The sequence below is a fragment of the Pseudopodoces humilis genome, chromosome 20 (assembly GCF_049639895.1).
Source record: "Pseudopodoces humilis isolate 2021_Gansu_Grassland_sample_001 chromosome 20, ASM4963989v1, whole genome shotgun sequence".
NCBI lineage: Eukaryota > Metazoa > Chordata > Aves > Passeriformes > Paridae > Pseudopodoces > Pseudopodoces humilis.
The window spans coordinates 4041495-4056572 of record NC_142219.1 but is presented as its reverse complement, the minus strand read 5'-3'; the positions used below and the strand labels follow the sequence as shown (position 1 = coordinate 4056572).

Here is a 15078-nt window from a genome sequence, read left to right as displayed (position 1 = left end):
GGGGCTCCGTGCGCCGCCATCCCTGGCGCGCGCTCCCGTTTCCCGCGGGATCGCGGCTCCCGCTCCTCCCGGTCCCGGGTCCGCCCATGGACGGGTTCGTGGTTAAACTACCCCGCGGGCAGGCGGGGGATGGCGGCGGCGGGAAGAGGCCGCGGCTGGAGGAGCCCGGCCCGGGGCGGGCGCCGCCGCGGGAGATCCGTGCCGAGGGGCTCAGCTGCGATTACCGCATCCTTTTCGGCAAGGCCGAGGCGGATGAGATCTTCCAGGAGCTGGAGAAGGAGGTGGAGTATTTCGAAGGTATATTCCTGCCCTGTGAGAGTGGCGGAGCATGGGCTGTCCAGGGAGGCTGTGGAGGCCTCCCAAAGGGGCTGGACGGTGCTGTTGGGGACCCTGCTTGGGCAGGAGGGTGGCCTGGATGACCCTCACTGGTCCTTTCTAACCTCAACATTTCTGTGTCCAGCTCTATTCCCCTCCAGATCCCCCTTATCCCTTCCCAGTAAAGCATTTCCCTGCCCAGCCCATCCAGGCGAGTCCCAGAGAATTCCCAGGGCCCAGGCTGGTAGGCACTGGGAGATTTCTGCAGCCACCTGGTGTTTGCACAACGTGGGCCTGAGAAGCCAAGAACGCAGGTCTGACCCCACAGGGTCGGTTTTGCTGAACTGGAAGTGTTTGTCAAGGGCTGATCCTGGCGTGGTGATGGAATTTTTTGGAGATGCAGTGTGTGAGATGTGTGATGGGGATGCTGGTCCTGTTCATCCCATTCGATGGGGAGAACAAGACAGTGTCTGACTGTGCTGGGACACAAACCCTGGGAACAGGGATGACAGCTTTTGGGTTGACATGAACACCCTCATTCCTGTTTGGAGATTCCCAGAAGCTCTGCTCCAGGAGAATATTGGACAGGAGACAATGCAGAGCCGGGGTTGATCCTTCCCCTGTGTTGTTTAAACAGATGACATGACAAAACTGCACGTATTTGGCACGTGGCACAAGATTCCCAGGAAGAAGGTCACATATGGAGACCCTGGCTTGTCCTACACGTACTCAGGGGTCACATTCCACCCTAAGCCGTGGATCCCAGTGCTGACCCGGATCCGGGAGCGCGTCACCTCGGAAACAGGGCACACCTTTAACTTCGTCCTCATCAACAGGTACAGCCCCTTTCCAGCTGCACCCAGCAACCTTTTCTTCAAATGAAACAAAAAAAAAAAACCCCAAACTTGTGCAGCATTTGTTTGGTTTAATTGGAAAATAATTATTATATTAGGTTATCAGTAAGTAATTGATGGTAGTAATTAACAGAGCTGTGTTATAGATACATATTATATTATTGGCTTTTCACAGATATTAAAATGAATGTTATATGTATAAGGTTAGAAAACTTTGTTGTATTAATAAAGTTCCTTCTATTGATGAAACTTAGAAATAGTGGTATAATATGCATATATGTTGAACTATGGCACAGTATTAAAACAAAAACTACTTTTGTTTTAATAATTTAATAATAATTTTGTACAACCCAAAGACTGAAAAAGATAGTCAAAGACCCCCCTCCATTCTTAGATTATCTTATTCTGATGAAGACAGCAGTGACCAGAGCTCTGGGGGAGGAATTTATTGCATTTCTGTTATCAGGGAATGTGAAACTTGGTGGAGCCAAGAAGATTGATTTATTGGGAAGGGGACAGGTTAAAAACTAAACAAAGAAACATCCAAAACTTAAGAAGAACGTTTGAATCATGTATGAGAATTTATGAATCCTTTGTTAGTAAGGAGTGCTCTCTTGGCTGAATGCAGAGACAGCCGGCCGTATCTGTATACTTTATTTTTAATCTCCTAATTGTCCTTCTATTAAACTGTTAAATTCTATATAATAATGATGTGAAGCTCGTTTCTCACAGGTACAAAGATGGCCTGGACCACATCGGGGAGCACCGGGATGATGAGAAGGAGCTGGTTCCCCGCAGCCCCATCGCCTCCGTGTCCTTCGGAGCCTGCCGGGATTTCGTGTTCCGGCACCGGGATCGGCGGGGCAAGGGAGGGATGCCAGGCACAGGCAGGATCACCCTGCAGCTGGCCCACGGCAGCCTGCTCCTCATGAAGCACCCCACCAACCTCTACTGGTACCACAGCCTGCCCCCACGCAGGAGGGTGCTGGCCCCCAGGGTCAACCTCACCTTCAGGAAAGTCCTGCCCGCGGCCAAGCAGGGAAATGTTCAGCCATCGGGGCCTTTGGGCTCTGAAAAGTGAAGTTTTAGTTCCTGCTGGAACTGTGGGATTCCCCTGTGGTGATCCAAGGGACTGGAGGAGCAAATGGACACAAGAAGTTGGGTAATTTTGCTGCTAAAGCCTTTGACCACTGATCTCAATGGTAAGGTTTTTTTCCTCTGGGAAATGTCCTGCTGATCCCTATTTTTGCTGACTGCTACCCTTGTTTTGCTCTCAGCTGATCTTTATCTAAGCGGTGTTCCAAGAAGATGGAAATGCTCCATAGCCTGGAGGCAGCAGTTTATAAACACTGTGAGCCACAAGCTGTGATCATTTAAAGCTGGTACTCTACAGGTGATGCTGTCACTGAGCTCTGGTTTGCTTGGGGGTTTTTTAATTAAAATAAAGCAAGAATGAGCCTGTCAGTGGAGAAGGGGAGTGCTGAGGTGCGAGGACAGGGAGTGCAGTGTGGCTGGATGAGTGTTTGAGTCACTGTGACTCCTGTCTGCTTGAATTCCTCTGCTCCTGGGGGAGGCTGCTCTTGCAGGAGGAAGCACAAGATTTTTCTTCCCTCACATCATTTGTACAAAAAAACAGGCAGCAAAAAATGTCCTTGTGGGGAGGAACTGGGTTGTCCCATTTCCACTGGAAGGCTGTCACTCTGAGAGTGTATTTTCCTAAATAATTATCCCACTCTGACTCCCTGAAAACCATCACCTCCCTCGCCCACAGGGAATCCTGCTGAAAATGAGGGAATTCTGTCCAGTCCCCAAGAAATCTTGAGGCATCAAGGAATGGCAAGTTCTGGGTGAGGATGGGAACCAAATCCTGTGTAACCTGGCTACAGCCACTGGAATTAGTGCTGGGCTCTGGCCTTCAGTGGTGGGTCCATTATTCCTATGGAATTAAGGCCTGTGCAGACAAGTGGGAGTTGGTGCTTCCCACCCTCTGCCACTCTGAGATGCTCTGTGGAACTTGAAGAGCTCCTGCAGAAAATCCTTCTTAGCCAGAGCTTCTGAAGTGTTGTTTCAACCCCTTTGGCTCCCATCTTGGTGTTTGTTTCAAGACATTCCCAGACTGATTTTTCTACCAAGTTTGTTCTTTTATTGCTACTGTACAGTTACAAAAATACCCTGAAGTGGAAAAAAAGCAACTTCCAACAGCAGTGCAGTGCTTGGACTGGAACAGACATTTTTAAATTAACACACAAAATAAGACAAGAATAATCCCAACACAGAGATGTCATCTTGGAGCTCTTAATTCTTTACAATTTATTAACATCTTCTCCACCATGGCAGCTTGGGATGGATGAGTACCAGCATTTGAGCCTTGTGGCTGCATGGAGCCCTCTCAGAGGGGGAGGTTTGGCTGGAAAACAGATCCCAGTGACCTCCAGAGTTGGGAGGATGAGCTCCCAAAGCCCTGCACTGATCCCCAGCTCACAGGGGGCTGGGAAGATCTGGCACAGCTCAGGGCCAGGACTGAGGTGCTGGGCTTTGCTCCCTTCCTTACCCAAGGGTTAAACCAAGCCCATCCACTCCTCCCCAACAGGCAAAACCAGAAAAAAAGGCTCAGCCCTCCCCTTGATAGCCCTTGAGGGAGATCCAGAGTCAACCCACAGCCCAGGGAGACAGCTCTTGGCAAAAGAAAACCCGCTGGCTGTGCAGGAAGAGCTGACTTTGTCCCTGTCCCAGCTGCCACATTTCAGCTTTCAGTCCGTAGTGTGCGTGTCCTCTGTGCCTCCAGCACAACTGAGCCAAGGGGCTGCTCAGCTGAGCTCCCAGATCCAGGGAAAACCCCCAAGCAGAGTGGTGAGCGTGGATAATGCAGGACAGCCACTGCTGGCACTGGAAATGGTTCCAGTTCTGAGGTGCAGGGGCAGATCTGCTGGAGGGAGATGTTGGGGTGATGGTTTCAGAGAGCTGGCTCCTTCTCCAGCTCTGTCAGCTCTGCCTTCAATGGCCAGAGCAAATTTTTGGCATTTTGCATCCTTGAAGGTTGGTTTGGTGGGGTTTTTTTTGTTAGTTCTCTTGGTTTTCTCTTACTTAAAACAGGTTAAAACCAAACTACTGCTTGTACAGCACAGCCAGGAACCAGGACCCAGCCCAGCAGTGGATTTATCAATATTTATGCACTATGAGCTTCACCTGGGCCAGGAATTGTGCTCCAGGCTCAGGAATGATGAGTTGTGTAAATAATTTTGCATATCCACCCGTTTCACCACTCCTGCTTTGGCTGGTTTGGAGCCTCTCCTGAGGAAGTGTGAACACCCCCGAGCTTTGGGCAGCACTATGAATTCATGAGGTACAAAGTTGCCCTAAAAAAAAACCTATTTAAGACAGTTGTTATTTGAAAACTTCACACTGAAAAAAGCTTGTCTGATGAGAGATTTTTCTCCTCCAAGCTTATAAGGACAGAAAAGAGCTAAAAACAACCTACATATTTTATTCCTGGTCATTTAAAAGCAGACTTTTAAAGGAGGATTTTTGCTGCTTCTCACTCTGGGCTTTGGGATTTGTTTTTATTTGCTTTTTTATTTTTTTTTTTAATACCTCAAACAATCCAGAGCAGCAGAATTCCCCTTATTTCTATTTACATGGCAGCCTGGAGCTGATGCAGGACTCCCAGATTTCTTCATGAGACCAGTAAGTGCCCACCAGTCCTGGCCCTGTTGTTTATATTCCATTTAACAAGGCCAGGGGCTGCTCTACAGCTCAGCTGCAAGCCAGGAGTGTAGATCCCAGTGCTGGGAAGAGCAATCCATAATAGAATTCCAGCAATCAAATGGGAAGGGCAAGTCTAGAACAATGACAGCAGCTTGGAAATCACAGCATTAAAAGTTGTAGTGGATGCTACAAAACAACTGGATTCAACAGTGCTGAAGGAAATAAGAACACTGAGCACTAGCAAACACTTCCATGTGCTGATTCCAGCTATATTCCAAAGGTATGGAGCAATAAATTAAGGTTTCAACTCTTAATAGATACAAAATTATCTCCTGGATAAAGCAATTTAAATCAGGAGAAGGACTTTATAAAGAAGGGACAGTGGGAGGAAAATCGTGTGAACAGGGAAATCCTTTGGATCGGGGCCGTTTGTGGAGATGCCTTGATAGGTCAGGAGAAATGCGATTCCATGTGTTCATCCCGTGGCTGTGAGACATTCCCAGGACACAGTGGGCATGCAGAGGGCTGGGCCAGTGGCAATGCAGCTGTTCATGGAAGCTCAAGGCACTTTGTGTCTTAAATCATCGCCAACAGCAGCTTCCCCTCGCCCCCTCCCAGGGCTCCCCACTAGGAAACATTGGGAACAGAGCCTTGGGATAAAATCCCTGCCTGGCAGACAAAGGCTCCCCAACACACGCTTGGGGCTGGACATTGGAACAGCTCCAGGAATTCTGGTACAAAACACAATTCCCAGCCATTGCCACAGGGAATGGGGCTGGTGCATAATGGAGAGGTGCCAGGGGAGGGATTGGGATGGGCTCTTCAACAGCAGCTTGACATCACAACCCCTCTCCAGGCCCTTGGGAAACGAAATGCGTGGGGTAAAGCATCTCCCTGGGAAAAGGACATGGAACAGAGCCTTGGGACAAGGCAGGAAAACGCTTCTCAACACACACCCGGGGCTGCACGGGCTGGGACAGCGGGATTTGGGTACAAACCCCAATTCCCAGCTGCTCCCACGGGGAAGGGAGCCTGGGGAGAGGGGGAAGTTTGCATAACGGAGAGGCGCGATCCGAGGGCTCGGGACGATGCCGGCGCTCCCGGCTCAGCTCTGGGGCTGGGCCCGGCCGTGCACGCGCTCGTAGAACAGCAGGTAGGCGCTGGCAGCCAGCACCTCGTGCAGGCTGGCCCTGCGCACGGATTCGTCCGAGATCCAGAGCCACTGGCTGCCGCGGGCGCCCGGCGCGCGCCGGAAGGTGACGAAGTGTCCCGAGTGCATGTCCCCGTGGTGCACCACCACGGCCATCAGGCGGTACAGGTACAGCGGGGCCCTGCGGGGACACGGGTCAGCGCGGCCACGCACCACAGCACGCGCACAATTCCTGCCTGGAGCAAGGCTGGGGCTCCCTGAGGGGAATTGCGGTGGAGGGAAGGTGGGTGGAATGTGGATCTAGTGGAAGGTGTCCCTGCACGGTGGTGGGATGGGATCTCTAAGTTCCCGTCCAACCCAAACCATTCTGTGATGCAAGCTGCTTTTTGCCTGCTGCTCCATCCCCTGGAGGTGTCCAAGGAAAGGTTGGATGGGGTTTGGAGCAACCTGGGATAGTGGAAGGTGCCCATAGCAGGGGTGGATGATTTCCAAAGTCTCCTCTCAACCCAAACCATTCTGGGATTATGGGATTCAAAGCTGCTGCTCCATCCCTGAAAATACTCAAGCACAGGCTGGATGGGGTTTGGAGAGACCTGGGATAGTGGAAGGTGTCCCTGCCCATGGGAAGGGGACTGCACTGGATGGTCCCTAAGTTCCCGACCAACCCAAATCATCCCGGAATTCTATGGAAAAGGATTATCAGCAGAAGCCCCAAGGGTGGAATCATTGCAGTTGCAACATCTGAGAAAAAAAAAAAACCCTGAGGGTTTCTTACAACCATTTGAAAATGAAGGAAGAGCCAGAGGAAGCCAGCAGCAGTGAGGTTATGGCTGTGCAGAAGGATTCACTGCACCATGAACCAGCGGAAGGAGATGTTGAGTTTTGCTTTCAACTTGCCCTACCTGCCTTTCCCAGGACTAAGAATCACCCAAGAGACAAGCACAGGAGCTGGGACAAAGGTTACATTCTGTGATGAGGACAGAAGAAAGGGAGGCAATTTGAAGGACAGAAATGAAGAGAGAGGGTACAAATGTCTAACTTACCTGCACTCAGGGAATGCAGCAAGTGGGAAAGCTCCTGGGGACATCAGAAATGAGGAAGTGGAGGAGGAAGAGGAGGCACCATTCATGAAGAGAGGTTTGGTACCAGCTGGTTGTTCTGCATCTGCCAGAGGAAGGAGAAATGCAGGGATTTAACTTTAATGCTAAGAACAGCACCCCTGCTCCTGCAGTGCCTTTCATCATGGGAGATTTTTATTGATTTTAATTGCCAAAGGCAATAGATATTTTATTCAAATTCATTTTACATGAATATGGAAATGCCCCTATGTCCAAAATCCCAACCAAAGGAATACTGAGATGCCTAAGGACACACCAAAACTGAATTTTCCAACTGGTTTTGATGAATTCACCATTCCCAAGATTCCTTCTCTGCTTGTCCTGAAATCCCTAATACGAAAAACACTGACACAACCCAAGTTCAACACACTTTTGGACATATTTTATGTGAATTCTGTGCTGTGTTTTGTAATTTATTTTTTTTTAATATACATTTAGCAGGATCAAAATTAAATTATCCAAACTGAAATGTAAATTTGGGAATGGCAAAGGGATTTCTGTCCTCTTTGCAGAGCCCCACATCAAGATGCTGCTCATGGCTTGATCCTACAGAGAGTGATTGATCCCTGAAATGCAGAAAGAGCTGAACTATTTTATTGGCAAAGGAGGTACCTGAAGGTTTCCCTGCTCTCCCATCCTTTATTCCAGGTGTTATCTCCTCGGAGTTTTTCTGGCTGAGCTGTTCCTGGCTGGATTTGGGCCCAGGAACCCGATATTTGTAGATGTCCATGACCAGGAACTCGTTGAACTGGACGTGTTCGTGTCTCTTCAGGGGAGTGCCCTGGTTTGACCAGCTCAGCCTTTGCAGGTGGATGCACAAACACTGGGGCAGCTTCAGGAATGAGTTCAGGAAAGGAGAATCCACATTTTGCATGGAAAGAAACAGGTGGTAAGTCCAGGGAATAAGGAAATGCATTTCCCTTATCTCTGTGTAAGCTCAGTGGCAACAATGACCCTAAAATGTGACAATAATTCTTGTGAGATTCCTGATATCTCCTAATCCCCAATAATTAATGGCTTTGCACAGGGAAAACCAAAAACATTAAGTGTTATAAAGAGCTGAAATTCAAAATCATTGCTGCAGCAAGAAGTACATTGTTATTACTATTATTATTATTATTTATTTATTATTATTATTATTGGCACCTGAGGCTTTTAATTACACAAAAGTGCCATGCTGGCCTTTGCATGACAGGATTACAGAGAAAAAAAAATGAGTTTTCTCATAGAAATCACAACTGATGTTTACTCACCAGCTGTATTTAGAATATTTTAATTTCTCTGAAATGTGGAATTGCTGAAGATGCTACAAACTCTATAAATATAAATCAATTTGCTCACCGAAGAATTAACGTAAAATCTAAGAAATGCCACTGAGCCAAACTCACATTTAAGTGTTTTGCTAAATAACAGGAGAATATTCACATCCTTTAAGTGTTTAATGTTTGATATTTTGCTGACCTGAGGCCTCAATGCCCACAGATTATTTGCCAGGTGAGCTTACCTTGAAAAGTAAAACATTTGTGGTGTAAATAGCAAGAAATGGACACAACCAGCTCAAAGAGAGAAGTTACTGTGTGACAAGATTTAGGAAATTTGGAGGGGTTTTTTTGCCTCACCTTTCCTAACTTTAATTGCTTAACAAACGTCGTTCTCTGGTTTTCTATGCTCTGTCCATTCAGAATTCCTTCTGCCTGGATCTGAAATGAAAAGGGGAAAAAATGAAGGCACCTGCAGACAGGAGCAATTAATTGTCTGTTTTATGATCAGTGCATTAATTACACCTAGGAAAGATCTTCAGAATTCCTAAAGGATCCTAAGGACCAAAATTCTAAACCAAAATCAAGCAGAAATGAGCATTTAGAGAACTCCATTCACTCAGAACTGCACTCCTTCGCCTCTTCTGTTGATTTTTAAACAATACCAGAGCAAAATAAAAATATCCCTGGAGATACCTGGCAACTACAGAATAAAATATTTGTAGATTTTGTAACAGCAGTAGTCAGTAAAGCCTCAAATATTCTGTGAGGTAACAGCTCCTTGTTAAATATCTGAAATCCCAGAGGCTTTCCCCAAGTCCTGAAGAAAAGGGAGGAGGAAAGTGAAGCCAGGATTGTGTCAGCAGGCTCAAAACTGAGCAGGGAGGTGACAGGAATTAAAGTGACAGGAATCAAAGGGACCTACTTTGGTGCAGTTGTCACACACAACATCCTTCACAGACTCAGAGGAGATGAAGTGATGGAGGCAGTGGTCCAGTGTCATGGGACGACCCTGAGTGCCAAGAAAAGCCAGAATTATTTGCAGGAATTTTAGGGTGCATTCCGCTGGATTTTGGGAATGGATTTTGAATGATTTCTTCCATAGAAAAACTACAGAACTGCAGATTTATTTCATGAAAGAACTGACTGAATGGATTTGGGCGATGATGGAATTGTGGGGATCCACCCTTAGGCTGGAGTAAACATGGAAAACTTTACGGCCTTTTGATAACAACAGCAGTGATTCCACGTGTGAGCCCTTCAGTGGGGTTTTAAAGCACAGATTCCTGTCCTGTTCCTATTTATCTCTCATTCCAGCACTTCAGGGCTCACTTTATGCTCTCTGGCCCTCTCCATAGGAAAAAATACAGCTTTTAATGGAATTTAGGCCTCCTTCCTGCCCTCCCTCATATCCTGCCCTGTCAAAGATTGGATAAAACAAAACACAAAGAGCAAAAGATGAGTCCAAATCCCAATCCTGGCTCTCCAGGAGGGCACTCTGCAAGTAGGAATCACAGTTTTCATGAGTACAAGCAGCAGCGGAAAGAAATCACTACCAGACATGAAATAACAAACTCTTACAGTCCAAAAATATCCTGCAGATGTTGCCCCCCAAAAAATCCACAACGTTTTGTCATTTGAAGTTTTTTCAGAGGCAGAAAGAAATGGAAACAATTCCCAGTTGAAATCACCAGCTGGAAAAGCCTGGATGGCTTAAGGTGTGACCTGCCAGGTGAACCCCAATTGAAAAATCACCTTCCTAGGATGGGAAGCAGCCCTTGGGAAGTGACCTGGGCTCTTCAAATTCCAAAGGAAAGATCAAATCCTCCACCAGGAGAAACAGAAAGCTCTGGTGGCATCACCAAGTTCCTTTCGTTGGACTCATCGGAACCTGGCACCACCCGTTAGGGAGAAGGTCCTGCAGCAGCACAGGATTATTAAAGAGCAGGAAAATCAAGTTCTAAAATAGTTCTGACTGCCCTGTGCAGCTGGGAAAGGCCCTGGGAAGGGCAGGATGGATGAGGGAGCAGTGGGATACGTACCCACACAGCCGCTGGAATGCTCAGGGAGAGGCTGTCGAAGGTGTCGAACCTCACAGGGCTCTGCAAGAGAACATTCCAGAGCCAGGGTTTATGCCAGTGCCCAAAATATCCAACTCCCCCAAAATGAGCCTGTTCCCCCTGCTGTCCATAATTCCCTGGTGGAACAGGATTCAAACCCCCCAAGGTTCCCAACTGTGCCAGGGAACACCAGGAATGTTCTGCTCGGCCTCCTCCTGCTCACTCCAATTTGTCTGCAAAGTTTTGGGAAATAAAATACAAATGTTCTCTTGGTTTGGGCTATAAATTAGGTTTATTTTCTGTATTTCTTTTTTTTCCTTTATCCAGGTTATCTTCATCTCTTTACTTGGGATAACTGGACTTTAAAGTGCCTCTGCAAAATGTGTGGAATGAGCAGCGAGTTCTAAACTCACCCACGTGTGTGGATTTTCAGGTAATATTATTAACTAATTAATTGTTAATTCTGCAAGAGAGTAAAACATCAATTATTCTGTTCGGTGAGGCAGTTGTTACCCCCAAAATGTGCATCACATGAATTTTTTTTAGCCCATTTAGGGATAAATCCTTGCTCATGACCAAGGGATGATGGCTCCAGGATGGACTCTGAGTGCTGGAAATCCCTTCTCACATGACACAGATATTAATAATAATATAAAATATTAACTGTTTCCACACCTGGTGCTCACAGTGTTTGCAGACCATGTTGCTGGTCAGCCTTCCATGGAAAGGGTGCTGAGATTTCCAGTTGTTGGACACAGGGGGAAGAGATCCTGCAACACAAAAACTGTCCTTGGATTTTCCCATCCACACACTTTCATCACTCCAATCCCAAGCTTTTGCCCTGCAGTAACAAAATTAATGCCTCCAAAGCACATTTTTGTCCCAGTGATTTATAATTAATGGAGGGTTATTTATATTTTTGACTTCTAATTCAGTTTATTACAATTAAAATTATAATAAACAAAACTATCCTATGAATATTCAGAATATCCAGAAAGGATAAAATCCTACCTCTTGTCCTGCAGCTTATTTGCTTTTGGGTTATTTCTGGTTGCTACAGAGGGAGATAAAAACATTTCATTAACCCTGCCTCAGCAACATAGAAAAGATTTAGAAATTTAATAGATGAAGTATTAAATGTGTTCCTATTTCATCCGTAATTGGCTTTTCTGGCATTAGAAAAATTGTGGGAATCTCAGTGATATATTTGAAGATATAAATTTGAAGAACAAAAAAAAACCTAGTACAAAATAAATTTGTAATTGACAGTTACTCGTAAAAGGAATCATTAACCTGCAGAACTCTCTGCTTCAGAACACTAAAATAGGAGATTTTGTCTTTTTTTTTTTTGTCTGTATTTTAGGCAAAACCAGATATTTTAAATCTGCATCAGTGTTTCAGCAAGCTGGAGAATAAGATCAATTTTACCTCCATCAAACTCTTCCAGAAATGCCCTTTTTGCAGTTTTCAACCCTTTTTCAGGTGGGAACTAGAGATCAGAGTAACTGCCTGGAGGGACTGATTTAAATCCCTACATGCCATGGATTTAGGGTGCAAAACCCCTCAGGAAAGCAGGAACACTGAAAATTCAAAGCTATTTTCTTTGTAAAACCCGAGAATTCTTTTCATTCGACTTATTGATGAGTTCCTATCAAAGGATTAAAGAACAGCTTTGAGAACAGAATCAAAATATCCTAAACAGACACTTTCTGCTTGGGAATGTGGGCAGATTCCAGGAATTTCTGCTCAGGAAATGAAGAGGGATCACCTCCAGGGAATGCACATCAAACAGATGGGTCACACGGGGCTGCCGATCCCGTTCGTCCTCCAGGGAAGAGGTCAGGACATGGAACAGCTCATGGGCGTCCTAAAAATGGAGTCAGAACCAAGAGACATCAAAAAAACATTCCAGGAGGGCTGGAATTTCACAGGAAATTAAGGAAAAATTACAGCTCAGAGCCCGGATTTATATTTATATTTATAAATGTAAGTACACAATAAATATAATATACAATAAAGCATATCAATCACTATATTAAATATATTTATTGTAATAATATTTGTGTTAATACTGAATATATTTTGTTGTGCCCAAAAGCCTCCTAACAGCACAAGGCACTGAAGACATCCTGGGCCATATAAACTCACAAGGAACTAAAACACTTGGGAGTAAAAAATACTCCCAAATCCCTGTTTTCCTCAATTTCGAGGGAAGCATAATTGAAATCTATCCTTGGAAATCAGGAATATAGTTTAGGAGTGGGGATAATTGATGGAGTGCATTGGAAATACTAAAAAGAATTGGAAATCATTAGGATTACTGAAAAGACTGGAAATCTGGAGTCCATCCCTGGGAGCAGAGCACAGATCCATTATCCATAGGGAAATCAGGGCTGGATCTGCTCAGGTTTAATATTCCTGGCCCTGTTGGTGATGACAAGGTTTGGAAGCAGCCAGGAATTCCCTGAGGAATATCCCAGCACACTGAAAGCCCCATTCCCAACCTGTGGATGTTTTCCACCACTTTTTGGAAGCAGGATTCAGATCTGACAGCTCCAGCTCTGGGGGATCCCAGTCCAAGGGAGAACAGCGGGGATTTTCCCAAATTCCTGCGCTCTCACCTGCTCCTCAAAGGAGGAGATCTGCCACCTGTTCATCCTCAGCACCTCCAGCAGGCAGCTGGCATCCAGGACATCGTCCTCTGTCACCTCCTGGCAGGATAAAGCTGGAGAAGGGAATGCAGGATTGTCAGGAGGACTCAAAAATGGGTAAAAATCCAACAGGGCTAAAGCACCACCGGCCTCACACCACAGGAACATCCCAAGGCAGAACTTCCAAGGGATTTCCTTTAAAAACAACCCTGTGAGGGAAGCTAGGGGATCACTTGAGGGGGTCAGAGATTAATTTAGCCCAGAAATGAATCACCTTGAGCTTTAAATCTTTAATAATTTTACCCAAAACCTTGCAAAGTGTGGTTGAACAGTCCTAGGTTTTCAGGAAAATAGTAAGCTTGGGAAAACAAACAAAATAAAAAACAAAACCAAACAAACAAAAGCTGAAATGATTTGCTAATAATTTTTTTATAGAATTCTAAATTTCTTGAATTTGATGGAATTCAACCCTTCTGTGAAAAGTGGCTGAGCTTTGGCCAAGGGGTTGGAAATTACAGAGGGAAATAAAATAGGGAATAGAAACAACACGAGCTTCTTTCTTTGGGAGAAGAGGCTGAAAATGACAACATTTCTCCTCCAGTATTTTATCCCTGGTTTGCCACAACAGGAAAATGTCTCAGTACCTCTCAGGAGCTGCAGCAAAGTCACTGACAGGTGTTGATGATGTTCCTGGGATTTCTCCTGCTCTGTCCTGTACTGTGCTGTGAACTCCTCCAGCCACCTGATGAAGGAGGGGCAAGAGGACAAGCCCTGGAGCAGGGAATTCATGAAACAAGTGTTGCCCAGGTTCAGGAGGCCCGGGACAAGCCCTGCAAAGAGAATTGCAAGAGTTTACACCACGAAATCCAGGGAAAACATCCTGTTTTCAATAGGAATGCTGTGTAATTACAGGGGGAAAAAAAAATAAGAAGTTCTTTAGTATAAGCGGGGATCAGTTTGCAGTTTTTTGTATTTCAGTTGATTTTTGGGCTTTCACAGAATCCCAGAATGGTTTGGAAGGGATCTTGGAGATCATCCCTGCCATGGGCAGGGAACACCTTCCACTATCCCAGGCTGCTCCAAGCCCCGTCCAGCCTGGCCTTGGACACTTCCAGGCATGGGGCAACCTGTGCCAGAGCCTCCCACCCTCCCAGCGAAGAATTCCTTCCGAAAATCCCACCCCACCCTGCCCGCTGGCAGTGGGAAATACCAATAGCTGCTCTCGCAGCGTTGAGGCCAGCTGGAAAAACGGGACAAAGCACATGCCGGGGTTGGAAAAACGGGACAAAGCACATGCAGGGGTCGTTCCCGGTGCTGGCAGCCCCAAGCCCTCCGGTACCTCTCCGGCGCCGTTTCCTGCCGGTGATGGGGCCCCACAGGACGTAAATGCCGGCCGCCAGCGCCGCCGCCGCGCCCCCCAGCACCCCCCAGCTCCTCATGGCTCGGTGCCTGCGACGGGAGAAGCGGGAACAGGGTCAGGAGCTGCGGCAAGCGGGAGAGCCCGCGGGGGCCCGGCCTGCCCCGGGGAACGGGAGCGCAAAGGGAAAGGGGAAAAGGGAAGGGGGGTGTGGGGAACGGAGCGGGGAAAAGGCGAGGGGAAAAGGGCAGGGAAGAAGGGAAGAAGGAAAGGGAAAGGGAGAAGGGAAAGGGAGAAAGGAAGGGAAGGTGGGAAAGGAAGGGGGAAAGGGAAATGAAGAAAGTGAGGGGACAAGGGAAAGGAAGAAAGGAAGCGCTCGGCCGAGGGTTCGTCCCCGACCAACGCGAGCCCCCCGCCCTCCCTCCCCTCAGACCCGGCCCCCTCCCGGCTTATCCCGAGCCTCTTCCCGCTCCACCCCGACCCTTTCCCGTGACAGCCGAGCCCTCCCCTCGGACCTGGCCCCCTCCCCCGCCCGCAGCAGCCGCCGCACCGGCCCGTCCGCCAGCATGGCCGCGCCGGGACGCGGGCGCTCGGGCGGGAGGCGCCGGG

The 15078-nt window shown here is 47.2% G+C and overlaps 2 protein-coding genes across 3 annotated transcripts; one reads left to right on the top strand and one right to left on the bottom strand.

Moving 5' to 3' along the window:
• Nucleotides 1-2: 2 nt before the first annotated feature.
• Nucleotides 3-2641, top strand: ALKBH2 (alkB homolog 2, alpha-ketoglutarate dependent dioxygenase). Of its 2 annotated transcripts, XR_015774202.1 has the most exons (4): nt 3-297; nt 953-1151; nt 1902-2371; nt 2447-2641. XR_015774202.1 is itself a non-coding variant. In XM_005524575.3 (3 exons), exons 1-3 carry the CDS (start codon nt 87-89, stop codon nt 2248-2250), a joined length of 759 nt encoding a protein of 252 aa, XP_005524632.2. In that variant the 5' UTR covers nt 3-86; the 3' UTR covers nt 2251-2641. The 2 variants fall into 2 exon arrangements, 1 of the variants encoding a protein (XP_005524632.2); XM_005524575.3 differs by having other exon boundaries at nt 1902-2641.
• Nucleotides 2642-3286: 645 nt separating this feature from the next.
• USP30 (ubiquitin specific peptidase 30) lies at nt 3287-15037 on the bottom strand. The gene is made up of 13 exons (XM_014254011.2): nt 14985-15037; nt 14452-14561; nt 13757-13942; nt 13083-13186; nt 12230-12328; nt 11473-11515; nt 11137-11231; nt 10444-10503; nt 9327-9413; nt 8762-8842; nt 7755-7974; nt 7068-7188; nt 3287-6205 (listed from the first exon to the last, which is right to left on the bottom strand). The coding sequence occupies exons 1-13, from the start codon at nt 15035-15037 to the stop codon at nt 5980-5982; spliced, it is 1485 nt and encodes a 494-aa protein (XP_014109486.2). The 3' UTR covers nt 3287-5979.
• Between the last annotated feature and the right edge of the window lie 41 nt (nt 15038-15078).